This window comes from Lepidochelys kempii, chromosome 9 (assembly GCF_965140265.1).
Source record: "Lepidochelys kempii isolate rLepKem1 chromosome 9, rLepKem1.hap2, whole genome shotgun sequence".
Lineage (NCBI taxonomy): Eukaryota > Metazoa > Chordata > Testudines > Cheloniidae > Lepidochelys > Lepidochelys kempii.
Window position 1 is genome coordinate 102,109,922 of NC_133264.1, and position 27,051 is coordinate 102,136,972.

The following is a 27,051-nucleotide window of genomic DNA, read 5'->3' on the forward strand; positions in this document are numbered from 1 at the left end:
AGGCCCCGAACTCTGTTCCGTCTTGTCAGTGTCTTGTCTCTGTGAGTCTCTCTCCTCCCTCCCACCCCCTGGCTGGTTGGCCCTTGTCAGACTTGCACTTTGCTTTAGGGTTTGTGCAGGTGTATCCATGTGCTACGGCAGCTTCCCTCCTCCACTCCCCCTCCCTGCATGACACCTGGCCCAATGGGGACTCTCAAACTGAAACTTGACTGGACAGCTGGCAGGGCCCTGCCCCATGCACCACCCCTCTCTGTGTGGGTTTATGCTGTATCCTCAAGGGGGGCCAGTTCCCTGCTCTTGGAGACGATGCAGGATGAGGCCTAGTGCATTACCTGGGGAGGCCATTACTACTGCCAGGGCAGAGCTGTTCACGCTGAGTTGCTTTCCTTTCCTGTGCACTCTGCCTGGGGAAAGGGAACCCAGTTAGCTGTGAGCTCGTGCCTACTGGCTGCGGAGAAAGCCCTGCCTCCGGCGTTCACATCTTCTCCCTTTCACGCTCGTGAAAGTGCCCCAGACATAGTTAACTGGATTTCCCTGTTGAAGCTACTGACTGAAGGACCCTGAAATGAACCTCCTACAGTGATGCCCTACATCTGGAAATGCCAGTTCTAATGCAGGAGTAAGGGATGGGGGCTGAATCTGTGAGAGGAGTCTCGCTGGGTCCACAGGCTGCCATCAGCTGTGGGGGCCCCAAGGCTGTGCTCGCCCATGCCCTCTACCTGTGTCCTGTGGCCACTAGCATTCGGTGACTGTCTGTCTCCTACCCCATGTGCCCTTCGTGAGTTCCTGGCTGCAGGTGTTCTGAATTGGCGTCTTTTTCTTGTTGGTTTGCAGAGGGCGTGACATCAAACACCAGTGACAGCGAGAGCAGTTCCAGTAAGTGTCTTTCTCTCCTGCTGTCTCTCACCTCTGTGTCTCTGTGTGTGTGTGTGTGTGTGTGTGTGTGTGTGTGTGTTCGTGTTCTAAGCATTTTCACTCCTCTGTTGTCCCCATGATGTTTCCTGTTCGGAGGCCGATGCTTCCTTTGGCCACTTGAACTGAAGGTCCTAGAGATGTTGTGGCCAGCTCCCTCGAGGGGTTGGGAGCTTTTTACCAGGGCCGGTTAGCAGTATCCCTAGTGTCAGCGATGGGATGCAGGGACATGGGTGCCATGAGGTGTTAAGGTTCGCTCTTGGAGCTGTCCCAGCAGAAGATTCTGCCCCCAAGCACTCTGGCTTTGGGGTGCCCCGTGGCTCCTGTGTCCTGACTTCCAACCCCTGGGATAACACCCCATAGGTCTTGGAAAGCTTGTGCTCGGAGAGGAAGATCTCTACCAGCTGCTAGCGCTCTGCAGCCCATCTACAGCACAAGCCCTGCAGGGGGACTAACAGCTTCTGCTGCAGCCATAACGCGCATTCTGCCCGAGGCGTCTCTCTCCTCCTGTGACAAAGCTGCAGCTGCACATCTGACGCTTCCAGCTAGGAACTGCTGCTGCCCCACCGTGTCCCCAGTTTGCCCTGCCGGGATGCTCTGAACCAAACATGGTGGTGGTGGTGGTCAGGCAGCTCAGAATGGCCGAGCACAGAGCCGAAGCAGTGTGTGTAATGAGGGCAGTGTCCCCAGCACCTTTCCTCCCACAAGGCTTCAAACAGCCAGCACCCAGCAGGAAGGGAAATTGGTGCCAGGGATCCAGGGTCTCTGGAGTGTCCCCACAGAGCAGATGGGAGCTGGGGCTTATGGTCTCCCCGCACACGGAGAGGAATGGGTTCCATACAGCTAGCCAGAAAGGATGAATGGCTGAGTTGGTCCTGCTTGGCTCTGAGCCCAGAAAGTGGCTATTCCAGGTGTCGTTCAGCCCGGTAACCCAGAGAGCAGTCAGGCTGTGGAATAGGATCCTCAAAGCAGATAGCGGCCAGGTTGCCCCTCTGGGCTGGAGGGAGTCATGGAAAGGGGAGGACTCTTGGTCTTTAGGCTGGGTCACAGCCTGCAGAAAGAGTGCCCTCTGGTGTTTGCAGAAGTATTCCAGACAAACGGCCATGAAGCAAATGTGTGACCAAGTCATGGGCCAGCTGGGCTTAGAGTGCAGCCCCACCTGCTGGCCACAGATTAGCCTTTGGGTTGGCTGCAGGAGCAGTGTGATGGGAATGGCTCTCGCTCACGTACTGTTGGGTCTTCCTGGGACAGTCGGAATGGAACACCGCCCTGAGGCAGTCCTGATCAGGAGCAGCACTCCAGGCTGGGACTCTCCTGTGCACTTTGCTGTCTGGTGGGGCGGGCAACCCAGAGGCCTTGGGGGCACTTCTGTGTGTGGTGGCTCCTGGCTGGCTATTGCCTTCATGCTGCTTTCTGGTGGCAAAGGGTTGAGGCAGGAGAGGCCCCTGCAAACACTTACCTGCTTCTCCCTGGCTCTATTCCAGAAGGACAAGAGGACACTATCCTGTCATATGAACCAGTGACACGGCAAGAAAGTAAGTATGGGATGAGGTCTGGAGTGTGCGGTGGTCTTGAGTCCCAGCTCTACAGCGTGTGGTGGTGTTGAGAAGTGTCTACACACAGCTAGCGGACACTGCTCATGACATGCCTCTTTGGTAAATGGCAAACGCTTGAAACGCTGGCTCTGAAACCGCCATTGCTAAAAATGTAACGCCCTGCGCCAGCCCAGCCCTCTCTGCTCTGCCGTTCCAGAGCCTTGGGTCCTCCTGGGACCAAGTGCCCGCCTTCACCACAGGCCACCCACACACTCTGTCTGATCCATGCCCCAGCCATGCTGCCCCTCGTGACTGCGTCAGGTTGAGTGCCTGGGGCCGGAGGCTGGGAGGGCCCATTTCTTTTTAAAACACCTAGCACATTGTTGGTGCTTCATCTGTACCAACTTGAGGCAGCTGTTCACCCGTGAGCGGCAGTTCGCTGGTCCCCCAGCCAGAGATTAGCATGTCATAATCTCCAGACACGAGGGGCGTAAGTGCCAGCAGCATGCCTGTGGAGAAGAGGTGCATTCCTCCCCTGCAGCTTGCGGGCCACTGTTCACCACGATCCCGGCTGGGGTCAGCCTTCCGCGCTTGTCTGAGCGGCTGTGGTGGAAGGGCTTGGGAAGAAGGGTGTGTTGAGGCAACAATTCGGGTGCTCTAACGGAGGAGCGAACATGGAAGTGCACGTGGAGGCACATAGGAGAAGAGGTAATAAGCACTATTGTGTTCTGCACCATTTGCCTCTTTGTGCGTGTTGCTGATGCACTCTATGGGCTGAGCCCAAAGACAAGTCCCTGGAAGCTGTTTCCGTGTGCATGGGAAAGGTGTCCTTGTTCTAGAATGAGAAGGGTTCTGTCCTTGGGTAGACTTGGAGCTTTGCTGAGCTTAGTCCCCACTGCAGGAAAAGAGCCTTCAGTATTTCCACAGACCACAAGCGTGAGTGCTGTGTGAATGGCCGTGGTGTATTGACCACAAGTATTCTGGAGCCACATGGCCCACTCCAGGCTTCAGTGAGTGTGGGAGCAGCTACTAGGATCAGAGACTCAGCCTCAGCGTCGTGGCTTTTCTTGTTTCCAGTTCACTATGCGAGGCCAGTGATCATCCTGGGGCCAATGAAAGACCGAGTCAACGATGACCTCATCTCCGAGTTTCCACACAAGTTTGGCTCCTGTGTGCCACGTAAGTGTTGGTGTTTGTGTGTGTCTCTGGGGTGGTGAGTTAGTGATCCAGTGCAGCTCTGGGCAGCCGCTGTTTCTCCTGCCTGCTGCATCTGAGCCATGTGGTGGCGAAGAGAGGCAAGGTAGGGTTGCTGTCGGTGCGGGCTGAGCTTTGGAGGAGGGAAGGTGCCTGGTTGCGGTGGGCTCTGTCTCATGAAGCCCCCCTCTCTTTCAGACACTACCAGGCCTCGGCGTGAGAATGAGGTGGATGGGCAGGACTATCACTTTGTTGTATCCCGAGAACAGATGGAGAAAGATATTCAGGACAACAAGTTCATAGAGGCTGGGCAGTTCAATGACAATCTCTATGGGACCAGTATCCAGTCGGTGCGGGCAGTTGCAGAGAGAGTGAGTGTAAATGTGGAGGCAGTGACACTGCTCCAGGGAAGCCCACAGCTCACCCAAATGATTTCTGACCTTCTCGCGCCTGCATCCATTGTCTATGTAACTGTATGTGCAGCAAGAGCCAATTGGACAGGGATTCCTGCCAAGCCATGTGGCCTTGTTCCAGAACCCCAGACTGCCCAGTGCTCTGCCGCTAAACCCACCCACCCTCCCCAGGCAGGAGTCCTGCAGAACTCAGGCCTCCTAAGCCACCGGGCTACCAAGGCCACCATTAGCAGCACCAGAGCCTGCTTTATCTTCACAAGCACTGATGCAAGGGTTCTTCGCAGTGGGTAGAACAACAGAAATGCTCTGTGCTCAGAGCATGACAGAGCCCATTGCTGGTTTGTAAACAATGTCCTGAATGTTGAAAAGAAGCCCCCGTCCCTTCTCCTGGGTGCTGCCACCTGCCCAAGTTGGGGGCCCACGCTGGGGTTTGGCATGTTCCATCCCTCGTCCTCCTGCTCCAGGCTGCTTTCAGAGAGGGAAAGCCAGAGGTAGGTGTGACTGAATGACGCTGGTCCCCTCTTGTGCCCTGCCAGGGGAAGCACTGCATCCTGGACGTGTCTGGCAACGCCATCAAGAGGTTGCAACAAGCACAACTTTACTCTATTGCCATTTTCATCAAGCCAAAATCCATTGAAGCTCTCATGTAAGTGCATATTTGCCACCTACCCCTTGGGTCTGCTAGCTGTAGGGACCAGGAGCCTGCACTCCTATTGCTTCTAATTCAGAAAAGGGGTGCGGGAAAGGCTGCTACTGTCACGGTCATAGAATCACAGAAATGTCAGGCTGGAAGGTACCACAAGAGGTCATCTAGTCCAGCCCCCTGCACTGAGGCAGGACCAGAGATACTTAAGAGCATCCTTGACAGGTGTTTGTCCAACCTGTTGTTAAAAATCTCCAATGAAGGGATTCCATGACTTTCCGTGGGATCCTATTCCAGAACTTAACTATCCTCTGAATTAGAAAGTTTTCTCAGTGGAGAGAGGTAAATAGCGGTGTCCCCCAGTCCTGGGACCAGTCCTATTCAGCGTGTTCATAAATGATCTGGAAAAAGGGGTAAACAGTGAGGTGGCAAAGTTTGCAGACAATACAAAATTACTCAAAATAGTTAAGTTCAAAGCTGACTGCGAAGAGTTACAAAGGGATCTCACAGGACGGAGTGACTAGGCAACAAAATGGCAGATGAAATTTAGTGTAGATAAACGTGAAGTAATGCACACTGGAAAACATAATCCCAATTATACATACACAATGATGGGGTCTAAACTAGCAGTTACCACTCAAGAAAGAGATCGTGGAGTCCTTGTGGATGGTTCTCTGAAAACATCTGTTCAATGTGCAGCAGCAATCAAAAAAGTGAACAGAATGTTAGGAACCAATAGGAAGGGGATAGATAATAAAACGAAAATGTCATATTGCCTCTATATAAATCCATGGTACGCCCACATCTTGAATACTGCATGTAGATCTCTGCGCCCCATCTCAAAAAAGATATATTAGATGTGGAAAAGGTGCAGAGAAGGGCAACAAAAATGATGAGGGGTATGGAACAGCTTCCATATGAGGAGAGATTAAAAGCCTGGGGCTGTGCAGTTCAGAAATGAGATGGCTCAGAGGGGTGTGATGGAGGTCTATACAGTCATGACTGGTGTGGAGACAGTGAATCAGGAAGGGTCATTTTCTCCTCATAACACATGAACAAGGGGTCATCAATGGATTCAATAGGCAACAGTTTACAACAAACATAAGGAAGTACTTCACTCAAAGCACAGTCAGCCTGTGGAACTCCTTGCCAGGGGATGTGAAGGCCAAAACTATAACTTGTATAATTCAATAAAAGTATAATTCACAAAAGAATTGGATAAATTCATGGAGGATAGCTCAATCAATGGCTATTAGCCCAAGATGGTCAAGGATGCAACCCCATGCTCTGGGTGTCCCTTGTCTCTGACTCCCAGAAGTTGGGACTGGATGATGGGATGGACCACTCAATAAATTGCCCTGTTCTGTTCATTCCCTCTGAAGTATCTGGCACCAGCTACTCTCAGAAGACAGGATACTGGGCTAGATGGACCATTGGTCTGACTAAGTACAGCCATCTTTATGTTTGTACATTCTGAAAGTTTTTCTGAAATTTTCCTTGCTGCAGTTTAAGACCATCGCTACTTAACCGATGGACATGGAGAACAATTGATCTCCATCCTCTTTGTAATATCCCTTCACATATTGTTACCAGGATCTCCATTAGTCATCTTTCCTTAAGACTAAACAAGCCCAGTTTGTTCAACCTTTCTTCACAGATCAGGTTTTCTAGCCCTTTTATCATTTTGTTGCTCTACTCTGGACACTCTCTAATTTGTCCACATTTTTTTAGGTATTGTGCCCAAAACTGGGCAGAGTACTCCAGTTAAGGTCTCACAGAGCCATGTAATCCAGGCCAGTTACTTATCATGTCTTTCTTATGACCTTAGCTTTTTTCACAACCACATCACATTGACTTGTGTTCAATTAGTGATCCAGCCCCCAGATCCTTTTCAGCAGTGACACCACCTGCCCCGTTATAACCATATACTGTCCGTTTGGTTTTCCCTTCCGAAGTGTAATACCTTACACTTTTCTTTACTGAATTTTTCTTGTTGATTTCAAACTAGTTCTCCAATTTGCAATAGTCCTTTTGAATTCTAATCCTGTCCTTCAAAGTGCTTGCAGCTCCTCCACGCTTGGTGTCATCTGCAGATTTTTATGAGCATATTTTACTCTCCATTATCCAAGTCATTCATGAAAATATTGAATAGTACCAGACCCAGGGCTGACCCTTGCAGGACTCCACTGCATATGTTCCTCCCAGTTCGACAGTGAACCATTGAATGCGGTGTTTCAACCAGTTGTACACCTATCTTATATTTAATTTCATTTATACCACATTTCCCTAGTTTGCTTTTGAGAGTGTCATCTGAGAGAGTGTGCCAAGTGTCTTACTAAAATCAGGATATATCACTTGTACTGCTTTCCCCTATCCACTAGGCCAGGTACCCCATCAAAGAAAATTAGGTTGGTTTAGCATGATTTGTTCTTGATAATATAACCCCATAATTGTCTAGGTGCTTACAAATCGATTTGTTATAGTATATACCCCGGTATCGAAGATAAGGTGATTGACTACTCTATACTTCCCTGGGTCCTCTTTGTTCCCCCTTTTAAAGACAGGTACTATGTTTGCCCTTCTTCGATCGTCTGGGATCTCACAAGTCCGTCATGAGTTCTAGAAGATAATTGCAAATGGTTCCAAGTTCGCTTTAGCTGGTTCCTAAAGTACCCTTGGGTGAATTTCATCAGGCCCTGCTGACTTGAATACAGCTAGCTTATCTAAATATTCTTTAACCTGATCTTTTCCTATTTTGTTTTGTTCCTTCTCCATTGTTTTTAATATTAATTGTGTTAATTATCTGGTTGTAGTTTACCTTTTTAGTGAAGACTGAATCAAAATAGGCAATTAATACCTCTGCTTTCTTCACATCCTTTGTTAGCTCTCTTTACCCATTAAGTAGAGAACTTACACTTTCCTTCACCTTTCTTTGCTCCTAATGTATTTAAAGAACCTCTTCTTTCTGCCTTTTATGTCCCTTGTTAGGTGTAACTCATTTTGTGCTTTAGCCTTTCTGATTTTGTCACTACAGGTTTGTGCTATTCTTTTGTACTCTTCATCCGTGTTTCCAGTTTTTGTAGGATACCTCTTTTCAGGTCATTAGAGAGTTCCTGATGGAGTCGTCATGACCTTCTCCTATTTTTTCTGTCTTTCCTTCCCATTGGGATAGCCTGCTGTTGTGCCTTAAATATTGTCTCCTTGACAAGCTGCCAGCTCTCCTCAACTCCTTTGTCCCTTTAGATTTTTTTTCCCATGGGACCTTATCTACCAGTTGTCTGAATTTGTCCTTTGTGCTTATTCTGCTGCTCTCACGCCTTCCTTTCCTTGAAATCATGAAATCTGTCCTTCAACTAGTGTCCTGTGGGTGCTCTGCTTCAGGGGCGCCTGTGCCTTGCATCAGAGATTTTTGCTAGCAATGCCCCCACACCCTTGTGCCCTGTGCGGAAAGTATAAAGGGCTGCATGGACGAACAGCCCTCAGTCTGACCATGTCTACTGGGTGCATGTTCTCTTTAATGGTGAATTTAGCAGTTAGTTAGTATATAGTTAGTTCTTTGGTAGTGTTTTATAGTTCTTAGAACAGTTGTTCCCTTTTATCAATTTTTTAAAAGTATTTTATAGATATAAAATCTTTGCCTATTTTTGCTTATTTTGCTCAGGGATGCCGGGCTCCCTGGGATTTAAAAGGCGCTTCTCTCACTGCAAGGCTGTCCTGACCAGTGACGGGCGTTCTTAACGCCTCTGCTGTTTGGGAGACGCTCAGTGACCGCAGCAGAAGTATTAGAAACAAGTGTTATCTATAAAAATAGATCATAATGTGCATTGTAGAACCTACACTTACGGCACTAGCTGCTTTTCTCTCTTACAGAGCAATGGTCACTCAAAGTTCTTCTAGTGTTTTACACTCAGGCTTGGCTAGGGTTTTAAATAAGTCACACTGTCAGCTTGCCTCCTTAATGAAAGATCCCAGGTGCCTGTCTGCACCTCCAGATAGAACAATCCACTGCCCTTATTTCTAAGCAGGACACCCCCTGCTGACAGTCTTTTCTCTGTACACTCCTTTCTGGTAGATTGTGAAATCTCTTCATCAGCATCTGGCTCCGTGTGCAAATAGGCCTAAATTGGCAGACGCAACGCACAATGGCGAGATAAGGAGATAAGCATCTGTTACCCCATGCCTGAAAGGAACCTGTCCGAAACATGTCACCTCCTGGTTACCTGTCTCTTAAAAACATAATTTTCAGTATAGACACACAAATCCTTAAATATGATCCATCCATCCATTTCACAGTGATTGATGACCAGTGGGCTATTGGCTCTCTACAGAGACCTCAGACACCATCCTTTTGCGAATTATATCCAACCCATGGAATCTCTCTAAAACTGTGACTCCTCTGTGCCCTCTGCTAGTTTGCACTACAAGGTTCTGGGGTCACGTGGACTGCAGCAGAAGGCTAGGGATTGCCTGGGCTTCCAGGCATACCTCTGTTTTTTGGGTGAAGATGTTGGTGCTGGAAGGAATTGCTGGAGCTGGAGTTGTATTGCATAGGGCAGCAAGAGAGCATGTGAAATTAGATACGTTACCCAGTCTCTTGCAACAGAACTCTGTAGCGGCTGCACAGGGCCTAGCTCACCGATGCATGGAGGGTTCCCGGCACTGGTGGTGGCAGTAGCTTTTGGCTTGTTGTTTTAAGTAAAAAGAAACACATTCAGACTGTTCTCATCCATGCCTGGCAGGGAGATGAACCGAAGACAGACGTATGAACAAGCCAACAAGGTCTTTGACAAAGCCATGAAACTGGAGCAGGAGTTTGGAGAGTATTTTACAGGTAAGAGTCCTGGATGGCCAGGAATGACCCCATCAGCACCACCTTGCTGTTAGGGTCACGGGAAATTGTCCCGCCCCTCCGAAAACAAAAGAAGCAAGAAATGGATACGAGTCTGTGAATGTGGCTTCGTGAAGGGGTCCTTCAGCTATCTGGAGGTAATGGCAAACCTGCCCTGGAGACGCAGAGGGAGGCAGCCATACAGGATTCTCTGAAATGCTGAAGGCAGCAAGGAGAAAGGGGGCCACTAAACAAGCAAGACTTAATGAATGCTGCTGAAGGGCTGCATGGGACCATGGATTTCACATGAGGGCAGGGAGCACTAGAGAGAGAAGGACCATTTAAAAGAGTTGAAGGATGGAATTAGGACTTGATGGGTGAAGACTGAACTGCTTTTTACAGTCTGTCTTCAAGAAAAGCATGGCAGCTTGGCTGCTCAGGAAGAGAAGGAGCATTTGCTGAAGGGCCAGTAAGGGAGTACTTGGCAACTTGTGCCTCCACAGATCAGCTGCCCAGCGCAGCAGGTGTTCTCGCGCGTGAAGGAAAATAGTGGACGTGCTGTACCACACCATTATTTCTGGAAAATAATGGGCAGCTTTGGAGGCACCAAGGTTGAAGGGGAGCAAACGTGTTACCAGCTTGACAGGAAAGGAGTGATCCCACCAGTTGCCATTTTGTATGCCTGACTGCTACCCTAGGAACTTTCTCAGCCAAAACACCTGGCAGAGGAGGAGTTCAGGGTAGAATGGGCCAGTTACTGGGAGGTTAAAACCCTCCCCAGAATATTATCCTTTCACAAAGGCGAGCAGGAGAAGCCCAAGGAATTCCCAGTGCTTTTGGGGTTGCTTTTTGATACGCTCATGCCAACAGCTAGGGGAAATGTAGGCAAGGCACACTGTGTCTTTATTTGCTACCAACAGACAGTTTCATGCAGAAAATAAGTTCAAATTGGCTCATTGAGCTGAAAACTTGGGTAAAACCCATAAATAGGGTGCCGATAACTGGGAGCATCTCAAGGAGAGAGAGGTGCCTCTTTGGGAGCAGCAGAGGCTGGAGTTAGGCAGACCTTATTTAGTGATCATGGAAACAGGGTGAGCAGCACATGGGTGACATTCCCGGGTGACATTCCTGGAGGCTGGAAACATGGGCAGGAAATAATGGAATGGGATTTTGCTGGGCAGGGGAACCCTGGGGAGCGGGAATGGCAGAGTGAGCCCTGCAGCAATAAGGGAGAGCAGATTAGATTATTTTGAAATGTAAGATGGCTGCAAAAGAGCCACTGTGATTCTGGGCTGCATGTAGAAAGGCCTCGTGTCATGGATCATGGAGGGGGGATAGGCTGCCTGTCTGTAGGGCTCTGGTGTGATGTGGGAGCCAGAAAAATTGACAAATTGTGAGGAGTCTAACAAAAAGCAACAAAATGATCTGGGGGCTGGAGCAAATGAGCTCTGAGGAGAGAAAAAGCCAAATCTGCCTGGTTTCATTAAGCGTTGAGTCCCAACTCAAAACGGCAAAACCAATCACCTACAGTTAAGTGAAGGTAACAACAACAGGGAGGGGTTGTGATCCCCTAGGGTGATATCAGAGAAATAAAATGGGATTGCAAAAGGGAAAACACATGCTGTGAACTTTTGGGCAGTGAGATGTGCTTGGCTGGGGAATCCTCTCCCAGGAAGCCCCAAGAACTTCTCCCCTTGGGAGTTGGAAACTAAACTAGGTCCCTGGACCTGCTGGAAGCTGTGCTGAGTCCCTCTTTATGAAAGTGCCTGCAGCTCCTGCTCAAAGGTGGATGAAGTAATGGACACTGAGCTCCCAAAGGCCCTGTACCTAGTGTGTTTTAATGAAATTGTCTGAAAAGTTGATTCCCAGCCCATTGTTGAGACACTAGTTGGTACTTTGCTCACATGAGAATATGCCAACCTGAGATCAGCATGAGCTCTCCCTAGGATTAATCTGCTTGGAGGTACTCTGTATCCTTAAATCTCCATGTCCCTGTTTGCCTGTTGTTCACCTAGTGCAAATCCAGAACTACTTACAGGATTCGCTCAGGTCTGCTGGCAGCTGTGCCGCACCGTCCCCTCCCATCCCTCTGGCTGGTTTGCTCCACTAGCCGGGCATGGACTTTAGCACAGCCCATGCAGGTGTGGTGCAGTGCGGCCTGATGTTGACTGACTGGCTTGTTCTTTCCCCTTTTAGCCATTGTACAAGGAGACTCTCTGGAAGAGATATACAACAAAATCAAACAGATCATTGAGGACCAGTCTGGGCACTACATCTGGGTCCCATCCTCTGAGAAACTCTGAAGACTTCCCCCATCAACTTCCTTGTGAGCAGATGTCTGAAATCCCTCCCTCACCTATGCCCCAAGGGGGGGGGACATGAATACTTCTCCCGCCCCCTTTTTTAGATCGTCGCAAGATTGAGTTTTCTAGTCCTGTTTCTTTTTGTTGGGATGAATCAATCTCGCTTACCACGTGACTGTCCCCACCATTCCTGCATGGACCTTCCCGCTGCTCCATTAGAGACGGATGAGATCCCATTCAAGTCGTTTTTTATTATTATTAAAACTTAACCCAAGAAGCGAGATGGGAGGAGGCGGCTGAGGACTTATGTAAAGAACGACTGAAACAATGGATTTTTTGAAAATAAGCTAGGACTGGAGCTTCCGGCGGCATTTCTCCAAGCATGTGTCACTGCCTTGTAGCTCTGAACAGTACAACAGAAAGCATTTTATTTATCTGTATATGTAATTTATATATAATACATAAAGATATTATATATATATTATATATATGTGGACTAGAAAACCTGAGGGACCTCCTAAAATGGTACTATATTATTGCAAGGATCTTTTGAATTATTGTATCCCAGTCACTGGGCACGGGAAGTCCCACTCTGGTCAAGAAGAGATTGAAACGGTACTGGATGCTTTGGATGCTTCTCACATCTGGTCAGGTTTCTGAGAACCAAAGCCCAGATCTTTGGGGTAGATCAGAGGAACTGGGATGCTGTGTGCGTGTAGAGGGGGCCAAGGGTCCAGAATAACCTGTAGCCGCTGATCTGAGTGAAACGAAGACCCAGGCTGAGCAGGAGGTTGCAGAGCGAGAGAGAACGGATAAGACGTTATTAAATTGCACATTGTTTTACACACCACCTAATGTGTTTGCATGAGAGGTTTCCTTTTTGTTCTATTTTTTTAAGCAGATGTTAAACCAAAACCATATTGTGGTGTTGTGTCAGCTTTTTTATTAGAATTTTCTCACGTTAATAATGACCTGTGGGTATAAAATCCATTTTTTTAACTTATTTTTTAAGATGGTTACCTTGTAAATAGAATCCAGACCCAGGGTGTCATAGTTAGGAAATAATCTACAGACCATATGGAATGAGCAAGCTGGCTGATCTGTGCTGCTGCCGGAACACTTCAATGTGGATGCAGCAAATGCCATCCATCTGGTCTCCCTGGGGCCCTTAGACTGGATTTGAATTGGGTATGTTATATGGTGAGGGAATTCCAGTCTTCCTCATGGAAGCACACTGGAATTCCCCTCTGCTGCTGGAAGAAGACCATAGCTGTTCCTGGGATGGAAGCTCACATCTTCCCAAATGAATAATGGAATTTAATACAGAGTTCAGAATTTTAGTAACCATGAAAACTGCCATTTCCCCTGCAAGGGGTGAGGACCTTCGCTGTGGAGCAGCTGTGCATGCAATGCAGCAGTGCCCCTTCCTGAGTCCCTGGGACTCAGAGCTTGGCAGACAGTGCTTGTTCACCTCTTCTGTTTAATATTTCTACTACTGACAAGTGTCTGCATAAAGCCTGTTCTGAAGTTTGGGATCCACTTTCAGAAAGTCTTAGGAGCTTTGCAGTCTGTTGGGTATGGAAATACAGACAGAATTGTACCATCATGCTGTTTTATCAAGAGATCTTGTGACCAGGTGAGTGGTGTAAGACAACAGACAGGTAGTCTTCCTTGGACTGAGAGGCTGCTGCTTTTGAGAAGCTCAGGTGTGTGCATTCGAATATGGCTCCACCTCAGGAAAAGAGCTTCCAAAAGGATTTGTGGATTTTCCAATCTAGATTTTGTTTTTCAAGTATCCCTAATTCTAGTGCAAGAGCCCTCTCCCCTGCAGGGAAAAATGTAAACATTCTCCATGCCACATTCCTGTCTACCAGAGCAACGGAGGTCACCATAAAAATGTGAGCAGGTATGTCTTCCTCCTTTCCATGTGGTGACAGTTGGATGCTACAGAAGGAAACCAAGGTGTTGCTGACCTAACCTAATAGGATCAGACCACTGCTGTTTCCAGCTAGACAACACCGTACTAATGCTGTCCTCTCCCTGAGGTGATAGATAGCTGTTTGTGTCTGTGTGTTTTGTGCAGTGGCCTCAGTTTTAAATACGAGTGAGGACCGCTGTAAGTTTGTAGAGACACATTCTGGTAAGTGAGAAGTGATTCCTTCGGTGACGGTTGTCAATCGCTGGAGACCAAACGGGATTTGGCAGCCCTGTGAGCCTAAAGCAATGCTGCAAAGCTCATTGATGGCACGACTGCTGTTAAGAAGTGGCGCTAAAGGAGGGAGGACTGCTGCTGAGCTAGAGTCTCTCAATGGGAGGAGATTCTGGCCATGGACCGATGTCTAGTATTTATAGCTACTGCCTGCTCTATTGGTTCTGCTCTGGATGCCACAAGCCCCATTCTCTGGAGAGGTGGCATAGGTGAAATAGGAGCAAGTACCTAAGATGCTAGTCACAAGGTTCTAGTTCCTTTACTTTCTTCTAAGAGTCTGTCTCTCTCTCTTCTAGTCACATGGAGAAAAAGGCCAGTGTACTCTATGGCATAGGTGAAAGTATCCAATCAGTCATGACACTAGTTGGTTACCAGTGTTTCTTCCAAGGAGACATATATTTTTAATAAACAGAGAGTTGCAATGAACTCTGACTCAGAAACCTTCTTGTAAAAACCTTTTATTGTGTAGTGAATCCCTGCCATTTGGAGGTTGATCCTGGCACCTGAGTTTAGTCTAGCTGGCCTGCAGTGAACCGAAGGGTTACGCTCAACATGCCAAAGCCTGAAAATGTTTAGGGTTCCAGGTGGGAGGGGGTGGCCCCTAAAGATCAATCCTGAAAAAGAGCAGTTGTTGGGTTTAGATTAGTGACTATAGCAACAAGAAGGCCCCCTCTGCAGCTTTACCAATGCCACTGCAGCATAATATATTCAGCCAACACAGCTGGACCAAAGCCCCTTGATTGCTTGCAGGCCACAGATTCTCATGCCATGTGGGGGATTAGCTGTACCACTTTTTATCAGTGGAAATTATGTGCCTTTATGAAATCCCTGCTGCATCTGGTCCTGCCTATACTGAAAAGGAGGGAGGGGAAGTGGCTTGTTTTTCACTGATAGGAATATGAAGCTGAGGGGGAGGGTCATACTAAAATTTAACTTAGTCAAACATGCTATTTGTACAATATTGACGGGCAGAAGTTATAGTGACACAGTTACATTGAAGTAAAATGTTGGGGATGGAGTTGTCTTTACTAAATGTAGTTAAAACCTATTTTTGAAATTCCCAGCGTGCTCGTTCCGTGCGTGAATGGGTTATCTGCTCTCATGGGGAGAGGCTACTATTTTAATGGTGCATCAATTTACAATCCCGGTCGCAGGCCCAGCCTCAGAATCCAAAAAAAAAAAAAAATCTGCTCCCACATCAAAGGGCTGGAAATTAGGGTTTCAAAGTAAAACTTAATTTAAAAAAAACATTGACCTAATTTAATGGTTGGTTTAACTTGTTAAATTGAAACTTATAAAAAGTTAGAGAGAGCTAATTTCCAGGTCATGTAGATGAGCTGAACTTTCCCCATTCTACTAGCTCATAAGACATTTTTTAAAGAAGCGGCTTCTTGTACGGTTATTTCTAATACAGTGTAATTGAATAATTGAGTTTTGATTTAGTTGGAGTGATTGAAAGCTCTTGCCTGGCAGTTTTCCTTTCAGAAGCTGGAGATGCAGGAATAAAGTGGCTTTTGAAGAACTGGTAGCAGAAAGCACGAGGTAGTTTACTGACGAGTCTCAGGTTATTGTCCACATACTTAATTTTTTGTTTAGTTAGCATATTAGTGATTGTCAGACTGAAAAGATCAATAGTCCCTCTAGTCTGGTCTCTGACAGTGGTGTGTATACCTGATCCTTCAGGCGTAAAAGCCTCAGGAAAGACAAGTAACAAAATAGCATGACATGGTAGAGGTTCCTTCCTCAGTCGGGCTGTTAGTGGTTGGCTCATGTCCTGAAGCATGGGTAGTCACATAGCTTACAAACATATCCAAGCCTGCTGTAAATGCAGATACCATACAAGTGTTGAAGTCTTTCTTGAATTGTACTGAATGCTCCGTCCTAATAATACCGCATGGCAGCAAGCTCCATAGCTTAATTACTCTATGGTGTAAAGGTCTTCCCATCCGAACACAACATGAACAGAAGGGTAACGGTCCTGCTTCAAGTCCTACAAGAGCTCGCTTGGTGGCTAGACCCAGTAAATAAATGGAAAGGTGGTTCCTTTCTCTGCCCCCACCCCAACTGACACTTATCACAGATGCTTCAGGGCCAGGTTGGGGTACCCACCTCAACCAGCTGCAGCTACAAGAAATTGTCTCAAAACAAGTAACAGCTACACATGAATGTCTGGAGTTGAGAGCCATCAGCCCAGCCTGGCTAGCATTTCCACCTGTTCTGCAAAACTCCACAATGCAAATTCTGATTGACATGGCTGCACTTCACCATGTAAACAAACAAAGAGGCACTCAACCATTCCCTCTTTGTCAGGAAGCCATCAAGCTCTGGAAGCAGTGTCACCAACACAGGTTAACCCTGCAGGCTCTACATGTACCAGGGGTCAGCAGTGACTGAGCAGATTTCTCAAGCAGACATGCAGTGACCATTCACAACTGGTTACTGAACGGCTCCGTCAGGCAGCTAAGGTCTATCATGGAAGAGCAGAGGTGGGGGGAATTGTCCTTTAAACTTCTGCTCAAGCAGAAGCATGAGCCTAGTCTTGTTGCCAGATAATTTTCTCCTTCGGTGGTTTCAAGGATACATATATCCCTTCCTACCAATTGCCCAGATCTCTAAAATAGTATACAAGATCAGGCACGACAAAACTAAAGTCATCCTGATAGTCCCTTACTGGCCGAGATAGCTGTCCATGTGGCAACCTGAAGCAGGGCTGATGGCCAAAGCTATCTCCCAGCCAATCTAGATGTAATATCCCAGAACTAAGGTCAACTCCTGTACCTAGACCCGCAGTCACTGCATCTGACTGCTTTGATGCTGGCTGACTGACCACAACTAAAAGAGAGACATTCAGAAAATTCTCATCCAAAGCAGGAAGTCCATCCGCCAAGAAGATTTACCTCTCCAAATGGAACAGATTTTTCCACACGGGTGGTCCAAAAGAACATGGACCTAGTACAGGAATATACACCGACAATCCTTGATTATGTGCTGCTACTAAAACAGGATGGATTGGCATTTAACACTCTCAAGGTCAACCTAGCAGCAATATCAGTGTGCCACACGTTGGTACAGTCACGAAACTGTCTCTCATCAAACAGTATTGAAATGCCTTAAGGTCCTCCCTCATTCTTGCCCTCAGGTTAGACAGGTTATGTCCTTCTATAGGGACACAGTAGTGGTCAGGACACATCCCAAGGTCATCCCTGAGATGGTCTGACTTTCACCTGAACCAGTCACTCACCGTGTCAGTCTTCATGATGCATTCTTGATACCGAGAAGAAGCTGCAGAATCTGGACGTCAGCAGGGCTTTGCTATAATACCTGGATTGGAAGCCTTTCTTGCTTTCTCCCTCCCTCTTTGTGGCTATTTCCAGTCACGCAGTCTTTTCACAGAGAATCTCCAACTTGATCTCACAGCGTATGTCTATCTGCTATTAGCTGACTACTGAGCCTGTCCCGCCAAACATCAAGGTGCTCTCCAGCAGGGCAGAGGACGTCGACCACTTGCTTCAGGAACAGTCCAACCTCTCGGGTCGGTAAAGCTTCAGCTTGGAGTAACTCACTGAATTTTGTTGAACATTGCCTTTGACATGGCTACCTGGGCAAATGCCTATTTGGCAGGGCAATACTCCAATTGTTGTTTGACTGATATGGCTAGAACTCCACTCTCTCACCATCAGGGAGGAATATTTGCCAGTCTCCAACAGTGAATTCCACACCTTCTTAGTGTATGCGCAACGTGCCTCAGGTGGCATGTGACTAGTATTCATCACCGAATTTGGTCTGCTGGTTGGATCATTAGCTTCCCTGGCCTGAGCCAGGTACTGACAGGGAGCACGACATGAACACTGATCCATGCTCCCCAGCTCCACACTGACACATACTCAAAGGGATGGTTCCTTATTCTAAGACAGGTTTCAGAGTAACAGCCGTGTTAGTCTGTATTCGCAAAAAGAAAAGGAGTACTTGTGGCACCTTAGAGACTAACCAATTTATTAGAGCATAAGCTTTCGTGAGCTGTGAGCTGTAGCTCACGAAAGCTTATGCTCTAATAAATTGGCTAGTCTCTAAGGTGCCACAAGTACTCCTTTCCTTATTCTAAGGTAACTGTGATTCTTCAAGATGTCAGTGCATATCCAAAAACTCACCCTCCATCGTCATTTTTCCAAGTTCACAACTACTACAGGCTTTGAACTGCAAGGGAACTGATGAGGGGTCAGTCACTCTGCCCTTTCTGCCTTCATAGGGAGCATGAGACAGCATAGGGCACAGGTGCAGCCCCCCCAACAACGACTGCTATTCAAAGAAATACAGGTCTCACATACAAGAGGTGGATCCATACTGACTACAACATATCATGGAATCACAGTTACTTTAGGGTAAGTAATTCTTCTAAGTCTACTACGTAAATTCAATTCTGACTAACTAGCGTTGAAACAAAGCCTCTCACTGCTGACCTGAGCCATACTGAAAAGCATCTAGTGCAATGTATATAATGTAAGTCGGTTTCTGTGAATGCTGCAATGGCATCAGCTTGTGTCAGTCTTCAGGAAATGAGCTCAGCTGTAGAACACCTCAGGAGGAGGCTTAGATAAGGGTTGGCTTCCAGCGGCTGGGTGGAGATGGGGTGTCACGCTGCAGACTGGTCATTAATCAGGCCCCCAAAACCATTAGCTTGACTTTAGGCCATGATTTTTAAAACTAAATGTTGGGTTTTTATTTGCCCTCTGGTTGTTGAGCCTTTAAGCTTCACATTTCTAAGCTTCTCTATACCGCCAGGAGGGCTTGGCGTTTATGTTGTTTTAAATGAAAGCCGTTCCTGGAGTCATGTGAATACCTGCTTCTGCCCAGATTGTTGTAGAGAAAAGTGTGAAACCAGAAGGCAAATAATCCAATGTTTGGCTTAAATGATTTTTTTTTTGTTGGGGGGGGGGGAGGAGTGAGGGAAGAAGAATGCTTGAGTGGGAACAGGCACCCTGTTATGTCAGGCCTATAGAAATAATACTTTAACTATACAGAGTAACGTTGCAGCCTTCCTTTTACGTTCAGAAGCATCTCTGACCATGAGCCAGGGCTCTGCTAATAAAGCCCTTTCATACAGCACTTAATTGCAGGGGTGGATGCAGTGTAGCCTGGACTTGGCCATTTTCCTTGTGGTCTGCCAATTGTGCACTGGTGTGGGAGTTAAGCACCAGCTGCTGATCCTGTGCACGTCCAGCTGAACGAAGTCCTCTGCCAGTGTTGCACTGTGACGCTGATTCTCGGCTTTCCTTCCGAATAGCAGCAAAGCTGACCCCTTCAGTAAAGCCGGAGTGATCTTTTCTAAGTGGCAGTAGCAATACTATAGTGAAGTGCTCTAAAATCCACACGTTTTCTCAGATTACCTTGAAATAGTCACTGTCCCTCATGGTCATTAGGGGTAGAGCGAGTGGTCCAAATCTTGAGACGACTTGACTGCCAGTGCCTCTCTCCTAGCTCAGCATGAGGCGCAGCAGTGTGCTGCGACTACCCCCTGCCCTTCTCAACCCAGTGGTCCCTAACGTAACGAAGAGCAGTTGCGGTGCATGCAGATGAATGAGGCTACGACTCTGTGGGCCACCCCCCATGACATGCCCACTTACTTGATAGTTTCTCATGTCTGCTTACTAGAGGGCTGCCCTGGCTGAAATATATTGACACTGTAGGTTCTCCCGAAGGTTCTCTCCTTCCCCACTCGGCTGTCTCTTAGAAGGTAATCACAACTCAAGCTGCTTTAAGTGAGCATGTAACCAATGTTTTCAGTTCTGTGTGTGACCACCTCCAACATTCTATTTGCTTTTTTGAAATGGCGGCTGTACACCAGTTTTACCGAGCGATACTGCTGCCTGTTAAACAGAGGCTGCACCACGCTCTTTAGGTAAGGCTGTATTAGTCCTATTAAATTTTAGCTGGTGGGGTGGTGTCTACTCACCCAATCCATTCGGCTGTGGGTAGAGTATCCAGCCTGTGTACTGCTTTTGGGGAGGTTAAGGGTGAACGGTGACTAACTCAGTATGTTATATTTAGCAGCTTATAAACAGCAGTGCTAGCCAGAGCTTTAGCATTTTGTGTGTGCGAACCACCTATTCTCTTTATTATAACAAAGTGATTGATAGTTGCAATCCTGGCCAGCAGTTCTAAATGCCTGACCATACTGAAATGGACTGAAAACTAAACAACCCAGTAAATATTTATGTAGGAAGACAGCTGTGGCAGCCACAAGATGCACATGGTGCTGGAACCCTTTTATTGGTCACATTGCTACTTCCAACCTTTAAACATTTAAACTAGCCTGGCTCTACAACAGCAGCCCCATCTCATTAAGTTACGACTCAGCTTCTTACTGTTACATAGCTCTATAGCATGAATACAAGTCCCTGACGGGAAACAGTTACATCTCGCCCATAAAAACTTCCTTAAAAGTACATATCTTTAAAATGGCCAACGGGAGCAGGGCCTGGATGCTGGTCCCAGCAATCGCTGAACGGCTAGCAGCCTCTGCTATCCAGCTGAATGTTTACGGGGGTGCCATCCTCCTGGCTTGCTGCACCTAGTGGTGGTCTTCATTTGGAAGGAACCCTTTTGCTCTGTCCAACTTATCCAGCACCTCACTGTAAAGACCAGTCATCTGGGGAATAGAATCACAACAGTCCTCTGAGCGGATAAAGAAAAGCAAAGTGCTGCCATTCAATTAGAGGGGAAGGGGTCAGAGCTTGTCCCTATGACCTGAACTACACACTGGTGTATATACAGTTGGTTTTTTAACCAATGTAACTATAACTGTTTAGAAATCAGTACAGCCCACCCCTCATTTATACAGTGGAAAGGTGCTTATAGTCGTATAACTTTCAACGAGGGCTGTCAAGTGATTAACAAAAAAATTGTGCTGTTAATAACAGAATACCATTTATTTAAATATTTTGGATGTTTTCTACATTTTTAAGTATACTGATCTCAATTACAACACAGAATACAAAATGTGCACTGCTCACTTTATTTTTGATTACAAATATTTGCACTGTAAAAAAAAAATAGTATTTTTGAATTCCCCCATTACAAGTACTATAATGCAGTCTCTCTATCATGAAAGTTGAACTTACAAATGTAGAATTATGTACAAAAAATAACTGCATTCAAAAACAAAACAGTATAAAACTTCAGATCCTACAAGTCCATTCAGTCCTACTTCTTGTTCAACCAATTGCTCAGATAAAAAAGTATGTTTACATTTGCAGGAGATAATGCTCCCACTTCTTGTTTACAGTGTCACCTGAAAGTGAGAACAGGTGTTCGCATGGCACTGTTGTAGCAGGCATCGCAAAATATTTACATGCCAGAGGCACAAAAGATTCAGATGTCCCTTCATGAGGACATGCATCCATACTGATGTCGGGTTCTGCTCGATAACGACTCAAAGCAGTGCAGACCAAGGCATATAAAAGGCTGAGTCAGATGCCACCAGCAGAAGGTTGATTTTTGGTGTTTCAGGTTAACGTCAGAGGGTTGCTCTTTTAAGACATCTGAAAGCATGTGCTCCACACTTCGTCCCTCTCAGAGTTTGGAAGGCACTTCAGAGTCTTAAACCTTGGGTCAGGTGCTGTATCAATCCTTAGAAATCTCACAATAGTGCCATCTTTGCATTTTGTCAAATCTACAGTGAAAGTGTTCTTAAAATGAACATGTGCTGGGTCATCATCTGAGACTGCTATAACGTGAAATATATGGCAGAATGCAGGTAAAACGGAGCAGGAGGCATACAATTCTCCCCCAAGGAGTTCAGTCACAAATTTAATTAACACTTTTTAACGAGCATCATCAGCATGGAAGCATGTCCTCTGGAATGGTGGCTGAAGCATGAAGGGGCATACAAACGTTTAGCATATCTGGAATATAAATTCCTTGCAATGCTGGCTACAAAAATGCCATGCGAACAATTGTTCTCACTTTCAGGTGACATTGTAAATAAGTGGGCAGCATTATCGCCTGCAAATGTAAACAAATTTGTTTGTCTTAGCGGTTGGCTGAACAAGAAGTAGGACTGAGTGGACTTGGGGGCTCTATAAAGTTCTACACTGTTTTGGTTTTGAGTAGTTATGTAACAAAAAAAACTACATTTGTAAGTTGCACTTTCACGATAACGAGATTGCACTACAGTACTTGTATGAGGTGAATTAAAAAATACTGTTTTTTATCATTTTTACATTGCAAATATTTGTAATCAAAAATAACAATATAAAGTGAGCACCGTACACTTTGTGTAGTAATTGCAGTCAGTATATTTGAAAATGTAGAAAAACATCCAAAAATATTTAATAAATATCAATTGGGATTCTACTGGGATTCGCATTTAACAGCGCAATTAAAACTGCAATTAATTGTGATTTTTTTAATCAATTAATTTTGTTGAGTTAATCACCTGATTTAACTGCGATTAATCGACAGCCCTATTTACAACTGCAGCCACACTAGGGACTGTATCTGTTTCAAAAAGTGATACAATTAAATGGGCACAAAAAGTACTGACCAGCCCACAACCGATCAGTGTTAAACTGGAGCCAGTGTAGGAGTGTGTGTAGGATAATGCATGATGACTGCACACATTATCCAGTCTCTAAATTCCTGCAGTAGGGATGGGCAGCCCTAAGGACAATGGACCCAAAAGTAACAGAGCAGCAGAAAGAAACTTGCTTGGTAAAGGGCTAAGAAAAGCTATACAGCTTTCTACAGAGGGCTGCTCACTGAAGTGTCCTGCCCTGCAGAGCCATGCCTGGTCTACATCCAGAAGTAGCACTGATTTCACTAAAGGTGGGATGCTGCCGCAAGTTAGTTACATCACTTAGTGCCAGGCTTATGGCAGTTCAGTTTAGCTTAAACCTGGCTTAGAGCAACAATGTAAGCGTCTACACACACAGTCACCCTGGTTTGATTAAACCAGCACACCATCCCACTGTTAGAGATACTGGTGCTACATGTGGGTATAGAAAATCCTTTTGTTTTCTTTTTAGTTAGTTACAGCACCTGCCTTTTTGCAGAATGTCCTCTCCATCTGTCTACTTCCATTTTTAGCTGTACTGCTTCTAATGTTTCATTGCTTGTAGCTGCATGAGTGTGATGGGTTAGATTACCGTTTCCCAGTACTGTGATAAGAGGCTCAGTTAAATGATCAGCAATCTTATTAAAAAAGATTGGTAACTGCTTGGGGATGCAGTGAATGGGGAAGAGAGCAGAAAAGACCATTGTCTTTTCTAACTTGAAGGGGAAAAGACCATTGTCTTTTCTAACTTGAAGGGGAAAGGAGTCCAGGAGAGCTGGCTGTATTTCAAGGAATCCCTGTTGAGGTTACAGGGACAAACCATCCCGATGAGTCGAAAGAATAGTAAATATGGCAGGCGACCAACTTGGCTTAATGGTGAAATCCTAGCGGATCTTAAACATAAAAAAGAAGCTTACAAGAAGTGGAAGGTTGGACATATGACCAGGGAAGAGTATAAAAATATTGCTCGGGCATGTAGGAATGTTATCAGGAGGGCCAAATCGCACCTGGAGCTGCAGCTAGCCAGAGATGTCAAGAGTAACAAGAAGGGTTTCTTCAGGTATGTTGGCAACAAGAAGAAAGCCAAGGAATGTGTGGGCCCCTTACTGAATGAGGGAGGCAACCTAGTGACAGAGGATGTGGAAAAAGCTAATGTACTCAATGCTTTTTTTGCCTCTGTTTTCACTAACAAGGTCAGCTCCCAGACTGCTGCGCTGGGCATCACAAAATGCGGAAGAGATGGCCAGCCCTCTGTGGAGATAGAGGCGGTTAGGGACTATTTAGAAAAGCTGGACGTGCACAAGTCCATGGGGCCGGACGAGTTGCATCCGAGAGTGCTGAAGGAATTGGCGGCTGTGATTGCAGAGCCACTGGCCATTATCTTTGAAAACTCGTGGCGAACCGGGGAAGTCCCGGATGACTGGAAAAAGGCTAATGTAGTGCCAATCTTTAAAAAAGGGAAGAAGGAAGATCCTGGGAACTACAGGCCAGTCAGCCTCACCTCAGTCCCTGGAAAAATCATGGAGCAGGTCCTCAAAGAATCAATCCTGAAGCACTTGCATGAGAGGAAAGTGATCAGGAACAGCCAGCATGGATTCACCAAGGGAAGGTCATGCCTGACTAATCTAATCGCCTTTTATGATGAGATTACTGGTTCTGTGGATGAAGGGAAAGCAGTGGATGTATTGTTTCTTGACTTTAGCAAAGCTTTTGACACGGTCTCCCATAGTATTCTTGTCAGCAAGTTAAGGAAGTATGGGCTGGATGAATGCACCATAAGGTGGGTAGAAAGCTGGCTAAATTGTCGGGCTCAACGGGTAGTGATCAATGGCTCCATGTCTAGTTGGCAGCCGGTATCAAGTGGAGTGCCCCAGGGGTCGGTCCTGGGGCCGGTTTTATTCAATATCTTCATAAATGATCTGGAGGATGGTGTGGATTGCACTCTCAGCAAATTTGCGGATGATACTAAACTGGGAGGAGTGGTAGATACGCTGGAGGGGAGGGATAGGATACAGAAGGACCTAGACCAATTGGAAGATTGGGCCAAAAGGAATCTGATGAGGTTCAATAAGGATAAGTGCAGGGTCCTGCACTTAGGACGGAAGAACCCAATGCACAGCTACAGACTAGGGACCGAATGGCTAGGCAGCAGTTCTGCAGAAAAGGACCTAGGGGTGACAGTGGACGAGAAGCTGGATATGAGTCAGCAGTGTGCCCTTGTTGCCAAGAAGGCCAATGGCATTTTGGGATGTATAAGTAGGGGCATAGCGAGCAGATCGAGGGACGTGATCGTTCCCCTCTATTCGACATTGGTGAGGCCTCATCTGGAGTACTGTGTCCAGTTTTGGGCCCCACACTTCAAGAAGGATGTGGATAAATTGGAGAGAGTCCAGCGAAGGGCAACAAAAATGATTAGGGGACTGGAACACATGAGTTATGAGGAGAGGCTGAGGGAGCTGGGATTGTTTAGCCTGCAGAAGAGAAGAATGAGGGGGGATTTGATAGCTGCTTTCAACTACCTGAAAGGGGGTTCCAAAGAGGATGGCTCTAGACTGTTCTCAATGGTAGCAGATGACAGAACGAGGAGTAATGGTCTCAAGTTGCAGTGGGGGAGGTTTAGATTGGATATTAGGAAAAACTTTTTCACTAAGAGGGTGGTGAAACACTGGAATGCGTTACCTAGGGAGGTGGTAGAATCTCCTTCCTTAGAGGTTTTTAAGGTCAGGCTTGACAAAGCCCTGGCTGGGATGATTTAACTGGGAATTGGTCCTGCTTTGAGCAGGGGGTTGGACTAGATGACCTTCTGGGGTCCCTTCCAACCCTGAGATTCTATGATTCTATGATTCTATGATTCATTGTGATCATCCAATCTGAGCTCCTGTACAACACCTGTCAGAGAACTTTACCCAAGTTTTTCTCCCCTACCTCTCACGTTCAAACATTTATTCTTTTCCCTAACAGTTTCTGCCCTGATCCTAAGACTCCTATGGCCCCTCATACTGAATGCAACGCCCCACCATGGCAGCACACAAGCTTTGCCTCAGTGAGGGTCACTCTGGGAGCTTGTCCAAAGCTGTGTCTAAAATGGAGCAGAGGGCAGCTGGCCTCATCATGGATAGAGGAGTGCAACCTGCAGCAATAACTAGTGTCTCCATCTTTATCTGAGCAGCCAGCCTCACTGCATGCTGGGATCTGAACTTTTCATGCCTCCCACATGTCTGTGAAATATGTCCCACTGTAGAATGCTGTGGCAGCATATAGTGCGCGGGCTGCAATTTGGCCACCCTGCACAAGGAGAAGCCAGCATAGAGCCAAAGGTTTGCTCACAGCTGAGCTGAAAAATACCTCCACTCAGCTGCTTGCACAAGCTCACTAGTATCAGGACTATAAATTCCTCTTTCTGCCTGTGGGCCGCATCCATTGTGTCCTCTCTTCCCCTTGGGTTTAGACAGTTGAAGCTGCAGCTCTGGAACACAATTCCAGGCTTAGCCCCACAATAGCTCGTGTTGCTTAAGCATCTAGTGACTTCTTCTACCTTGTCCATTTCCCTTTGGAGCAGTTCCTTCTATGCTTTTCGCCCCCCTGCCTTCTGCTCACACTCACCTGGCTTTCGTAGCTGCTCTTCAGGGATCTCAGGTGATTCAGAAAGCGCATACCCAGCCCACACCAGTGCTCAGCCTCCTTGTATTTACCAACACTGTACTGAAATATTCCTGTATTCCAGGCTCTGGTCATCAGCCAAAGGGTCTCCACCTCTGGGTAATCATCCTAAAGTAGCCAGCAAGGCAAAGCAACAATGCAAAGATTAGGCTTCTCACTCTTAAAGATGCCTGGTCTAGGGTGCATTTGAGTTTATTACTAGAATAAAGAAAAGGAGTACTTGTGGCACCTTAGAGACTAACCAATTTATTTGAGCATGAGCTTTCGTGAGCTACAGCTCACTTCATCGGATGCATACCGTGGAAACTGCAGCAGACTTTATATACACACAGAGAATATGAAACAATACCTCCTCCCACCCCACTGTCCTGCTGGTAATAGCTTATCTAAAGTGATCATCAAGTTGGGCCATTTCCAGCACAAATCCAGGTTTTCTCACCCTCCACCCCCCCACACACAAACTCACTCTCCTGCTGGTAATAGCCCATCCAAAGTGACAACTCTCTACACAATGTGAAATGGCCCAACTTGATGATCACTTTAGATAAGCTATTACCAGCAGGACAGTGGGGTGGGAGGAGGTATTGTTTCATGATCTCTGTGTGTATATAAAGTCTGCTACAGTTTCCACGGTATGCATCCGATGAAGTGAGCTGTAGCTCACGAAAGCTCATGCTCAAATAAATTGGTTAGTCTCTAAGGTGCCACAAGTACTCCTTTTCTTTTTGCAAATACAGACTAACACGGCTGTTACTCTGAAACCTGTCATATTACTAGAATAGAGAAACAGAAGGAAGTTCTTC

The 27,051-nt window shown here is 46.5% G+C and overlaps 2 protein-coding genes across 14 annotated transcripts in view; one reads left to right on the forward strand and one right to left on the reverse strand.

Annotated features, from left to right (window-relative positions):
- Positions 1-14,463, forward strand: part of DLG3 (discs large MAGUK scaffold protein 3) — a 179,995-nt gene extending 165,532 nt beyond the window's left edge. For 8 of the 11 annotated variants that reach the window (XM_073358605.1, XM_073358607.1, XM_073358611.1 and 5 more), the window contains 7 exons: positions 835-876; positions 2,397-2,447; positions 3,525-3,626; positions 3,840-4,012; positions 4,591-4,700; positions 9,437-9,528; positions 11,722-14,463. In XM_073358605.1, the coding sequence (XP_073214706.1) occupies positions 835-876; positions 2,397-2,447; positions 3,525-3,626; positions 3,840-4,012; positions 4,591-4,700; positions 9,437-9,528; positions 11,722-11,828 (677 nt within the window). In that variant the 3' untranslated portion in view covers positions 11,829-14,463. The remainder of the gene's footprint in view (positions 1-834; positions 877-2,396; positions 2,448-3,524; positions 3,627-3,839; positions 4,013-4,590; positions 4,701-9,436; positions 9,529-11,721) is intronic. The other 3 variants (XM_073358606.1, XM_073358608.1, XM_073358610.1) reach the window with 1 other exon arrangement.
- A 5,822-nt stretch (positions 14,464-20,285) lies between these two features.
- The window catches only part of TEX11 (testis expressed 11), a 147,867-nt gene continuing 141,101 nt past the window's right edge, over positions 20,286-27,051 (reverse strand). For all 3 annotated transcript variants that reach the window (XM_073358618.1, XM_073358619.1, XM_073358617.1), the window contains 2 exons: positions 26,192-26,356; positions 20,286-20,683 (listed from right to left, as the gene is read on the reverse strand). In XM_073358618.1, the coding sequence (XP_073214719.1) occupies positions 20,606-20,683; positions 26,192-26,356 (243 nt within the window). In that variant the 3' untranslated portion in view covers positions 20,286-20,605. The remainder of the gene's footprint in view (positions 20,684-26,191; positions 26,357-27,051) is intronic.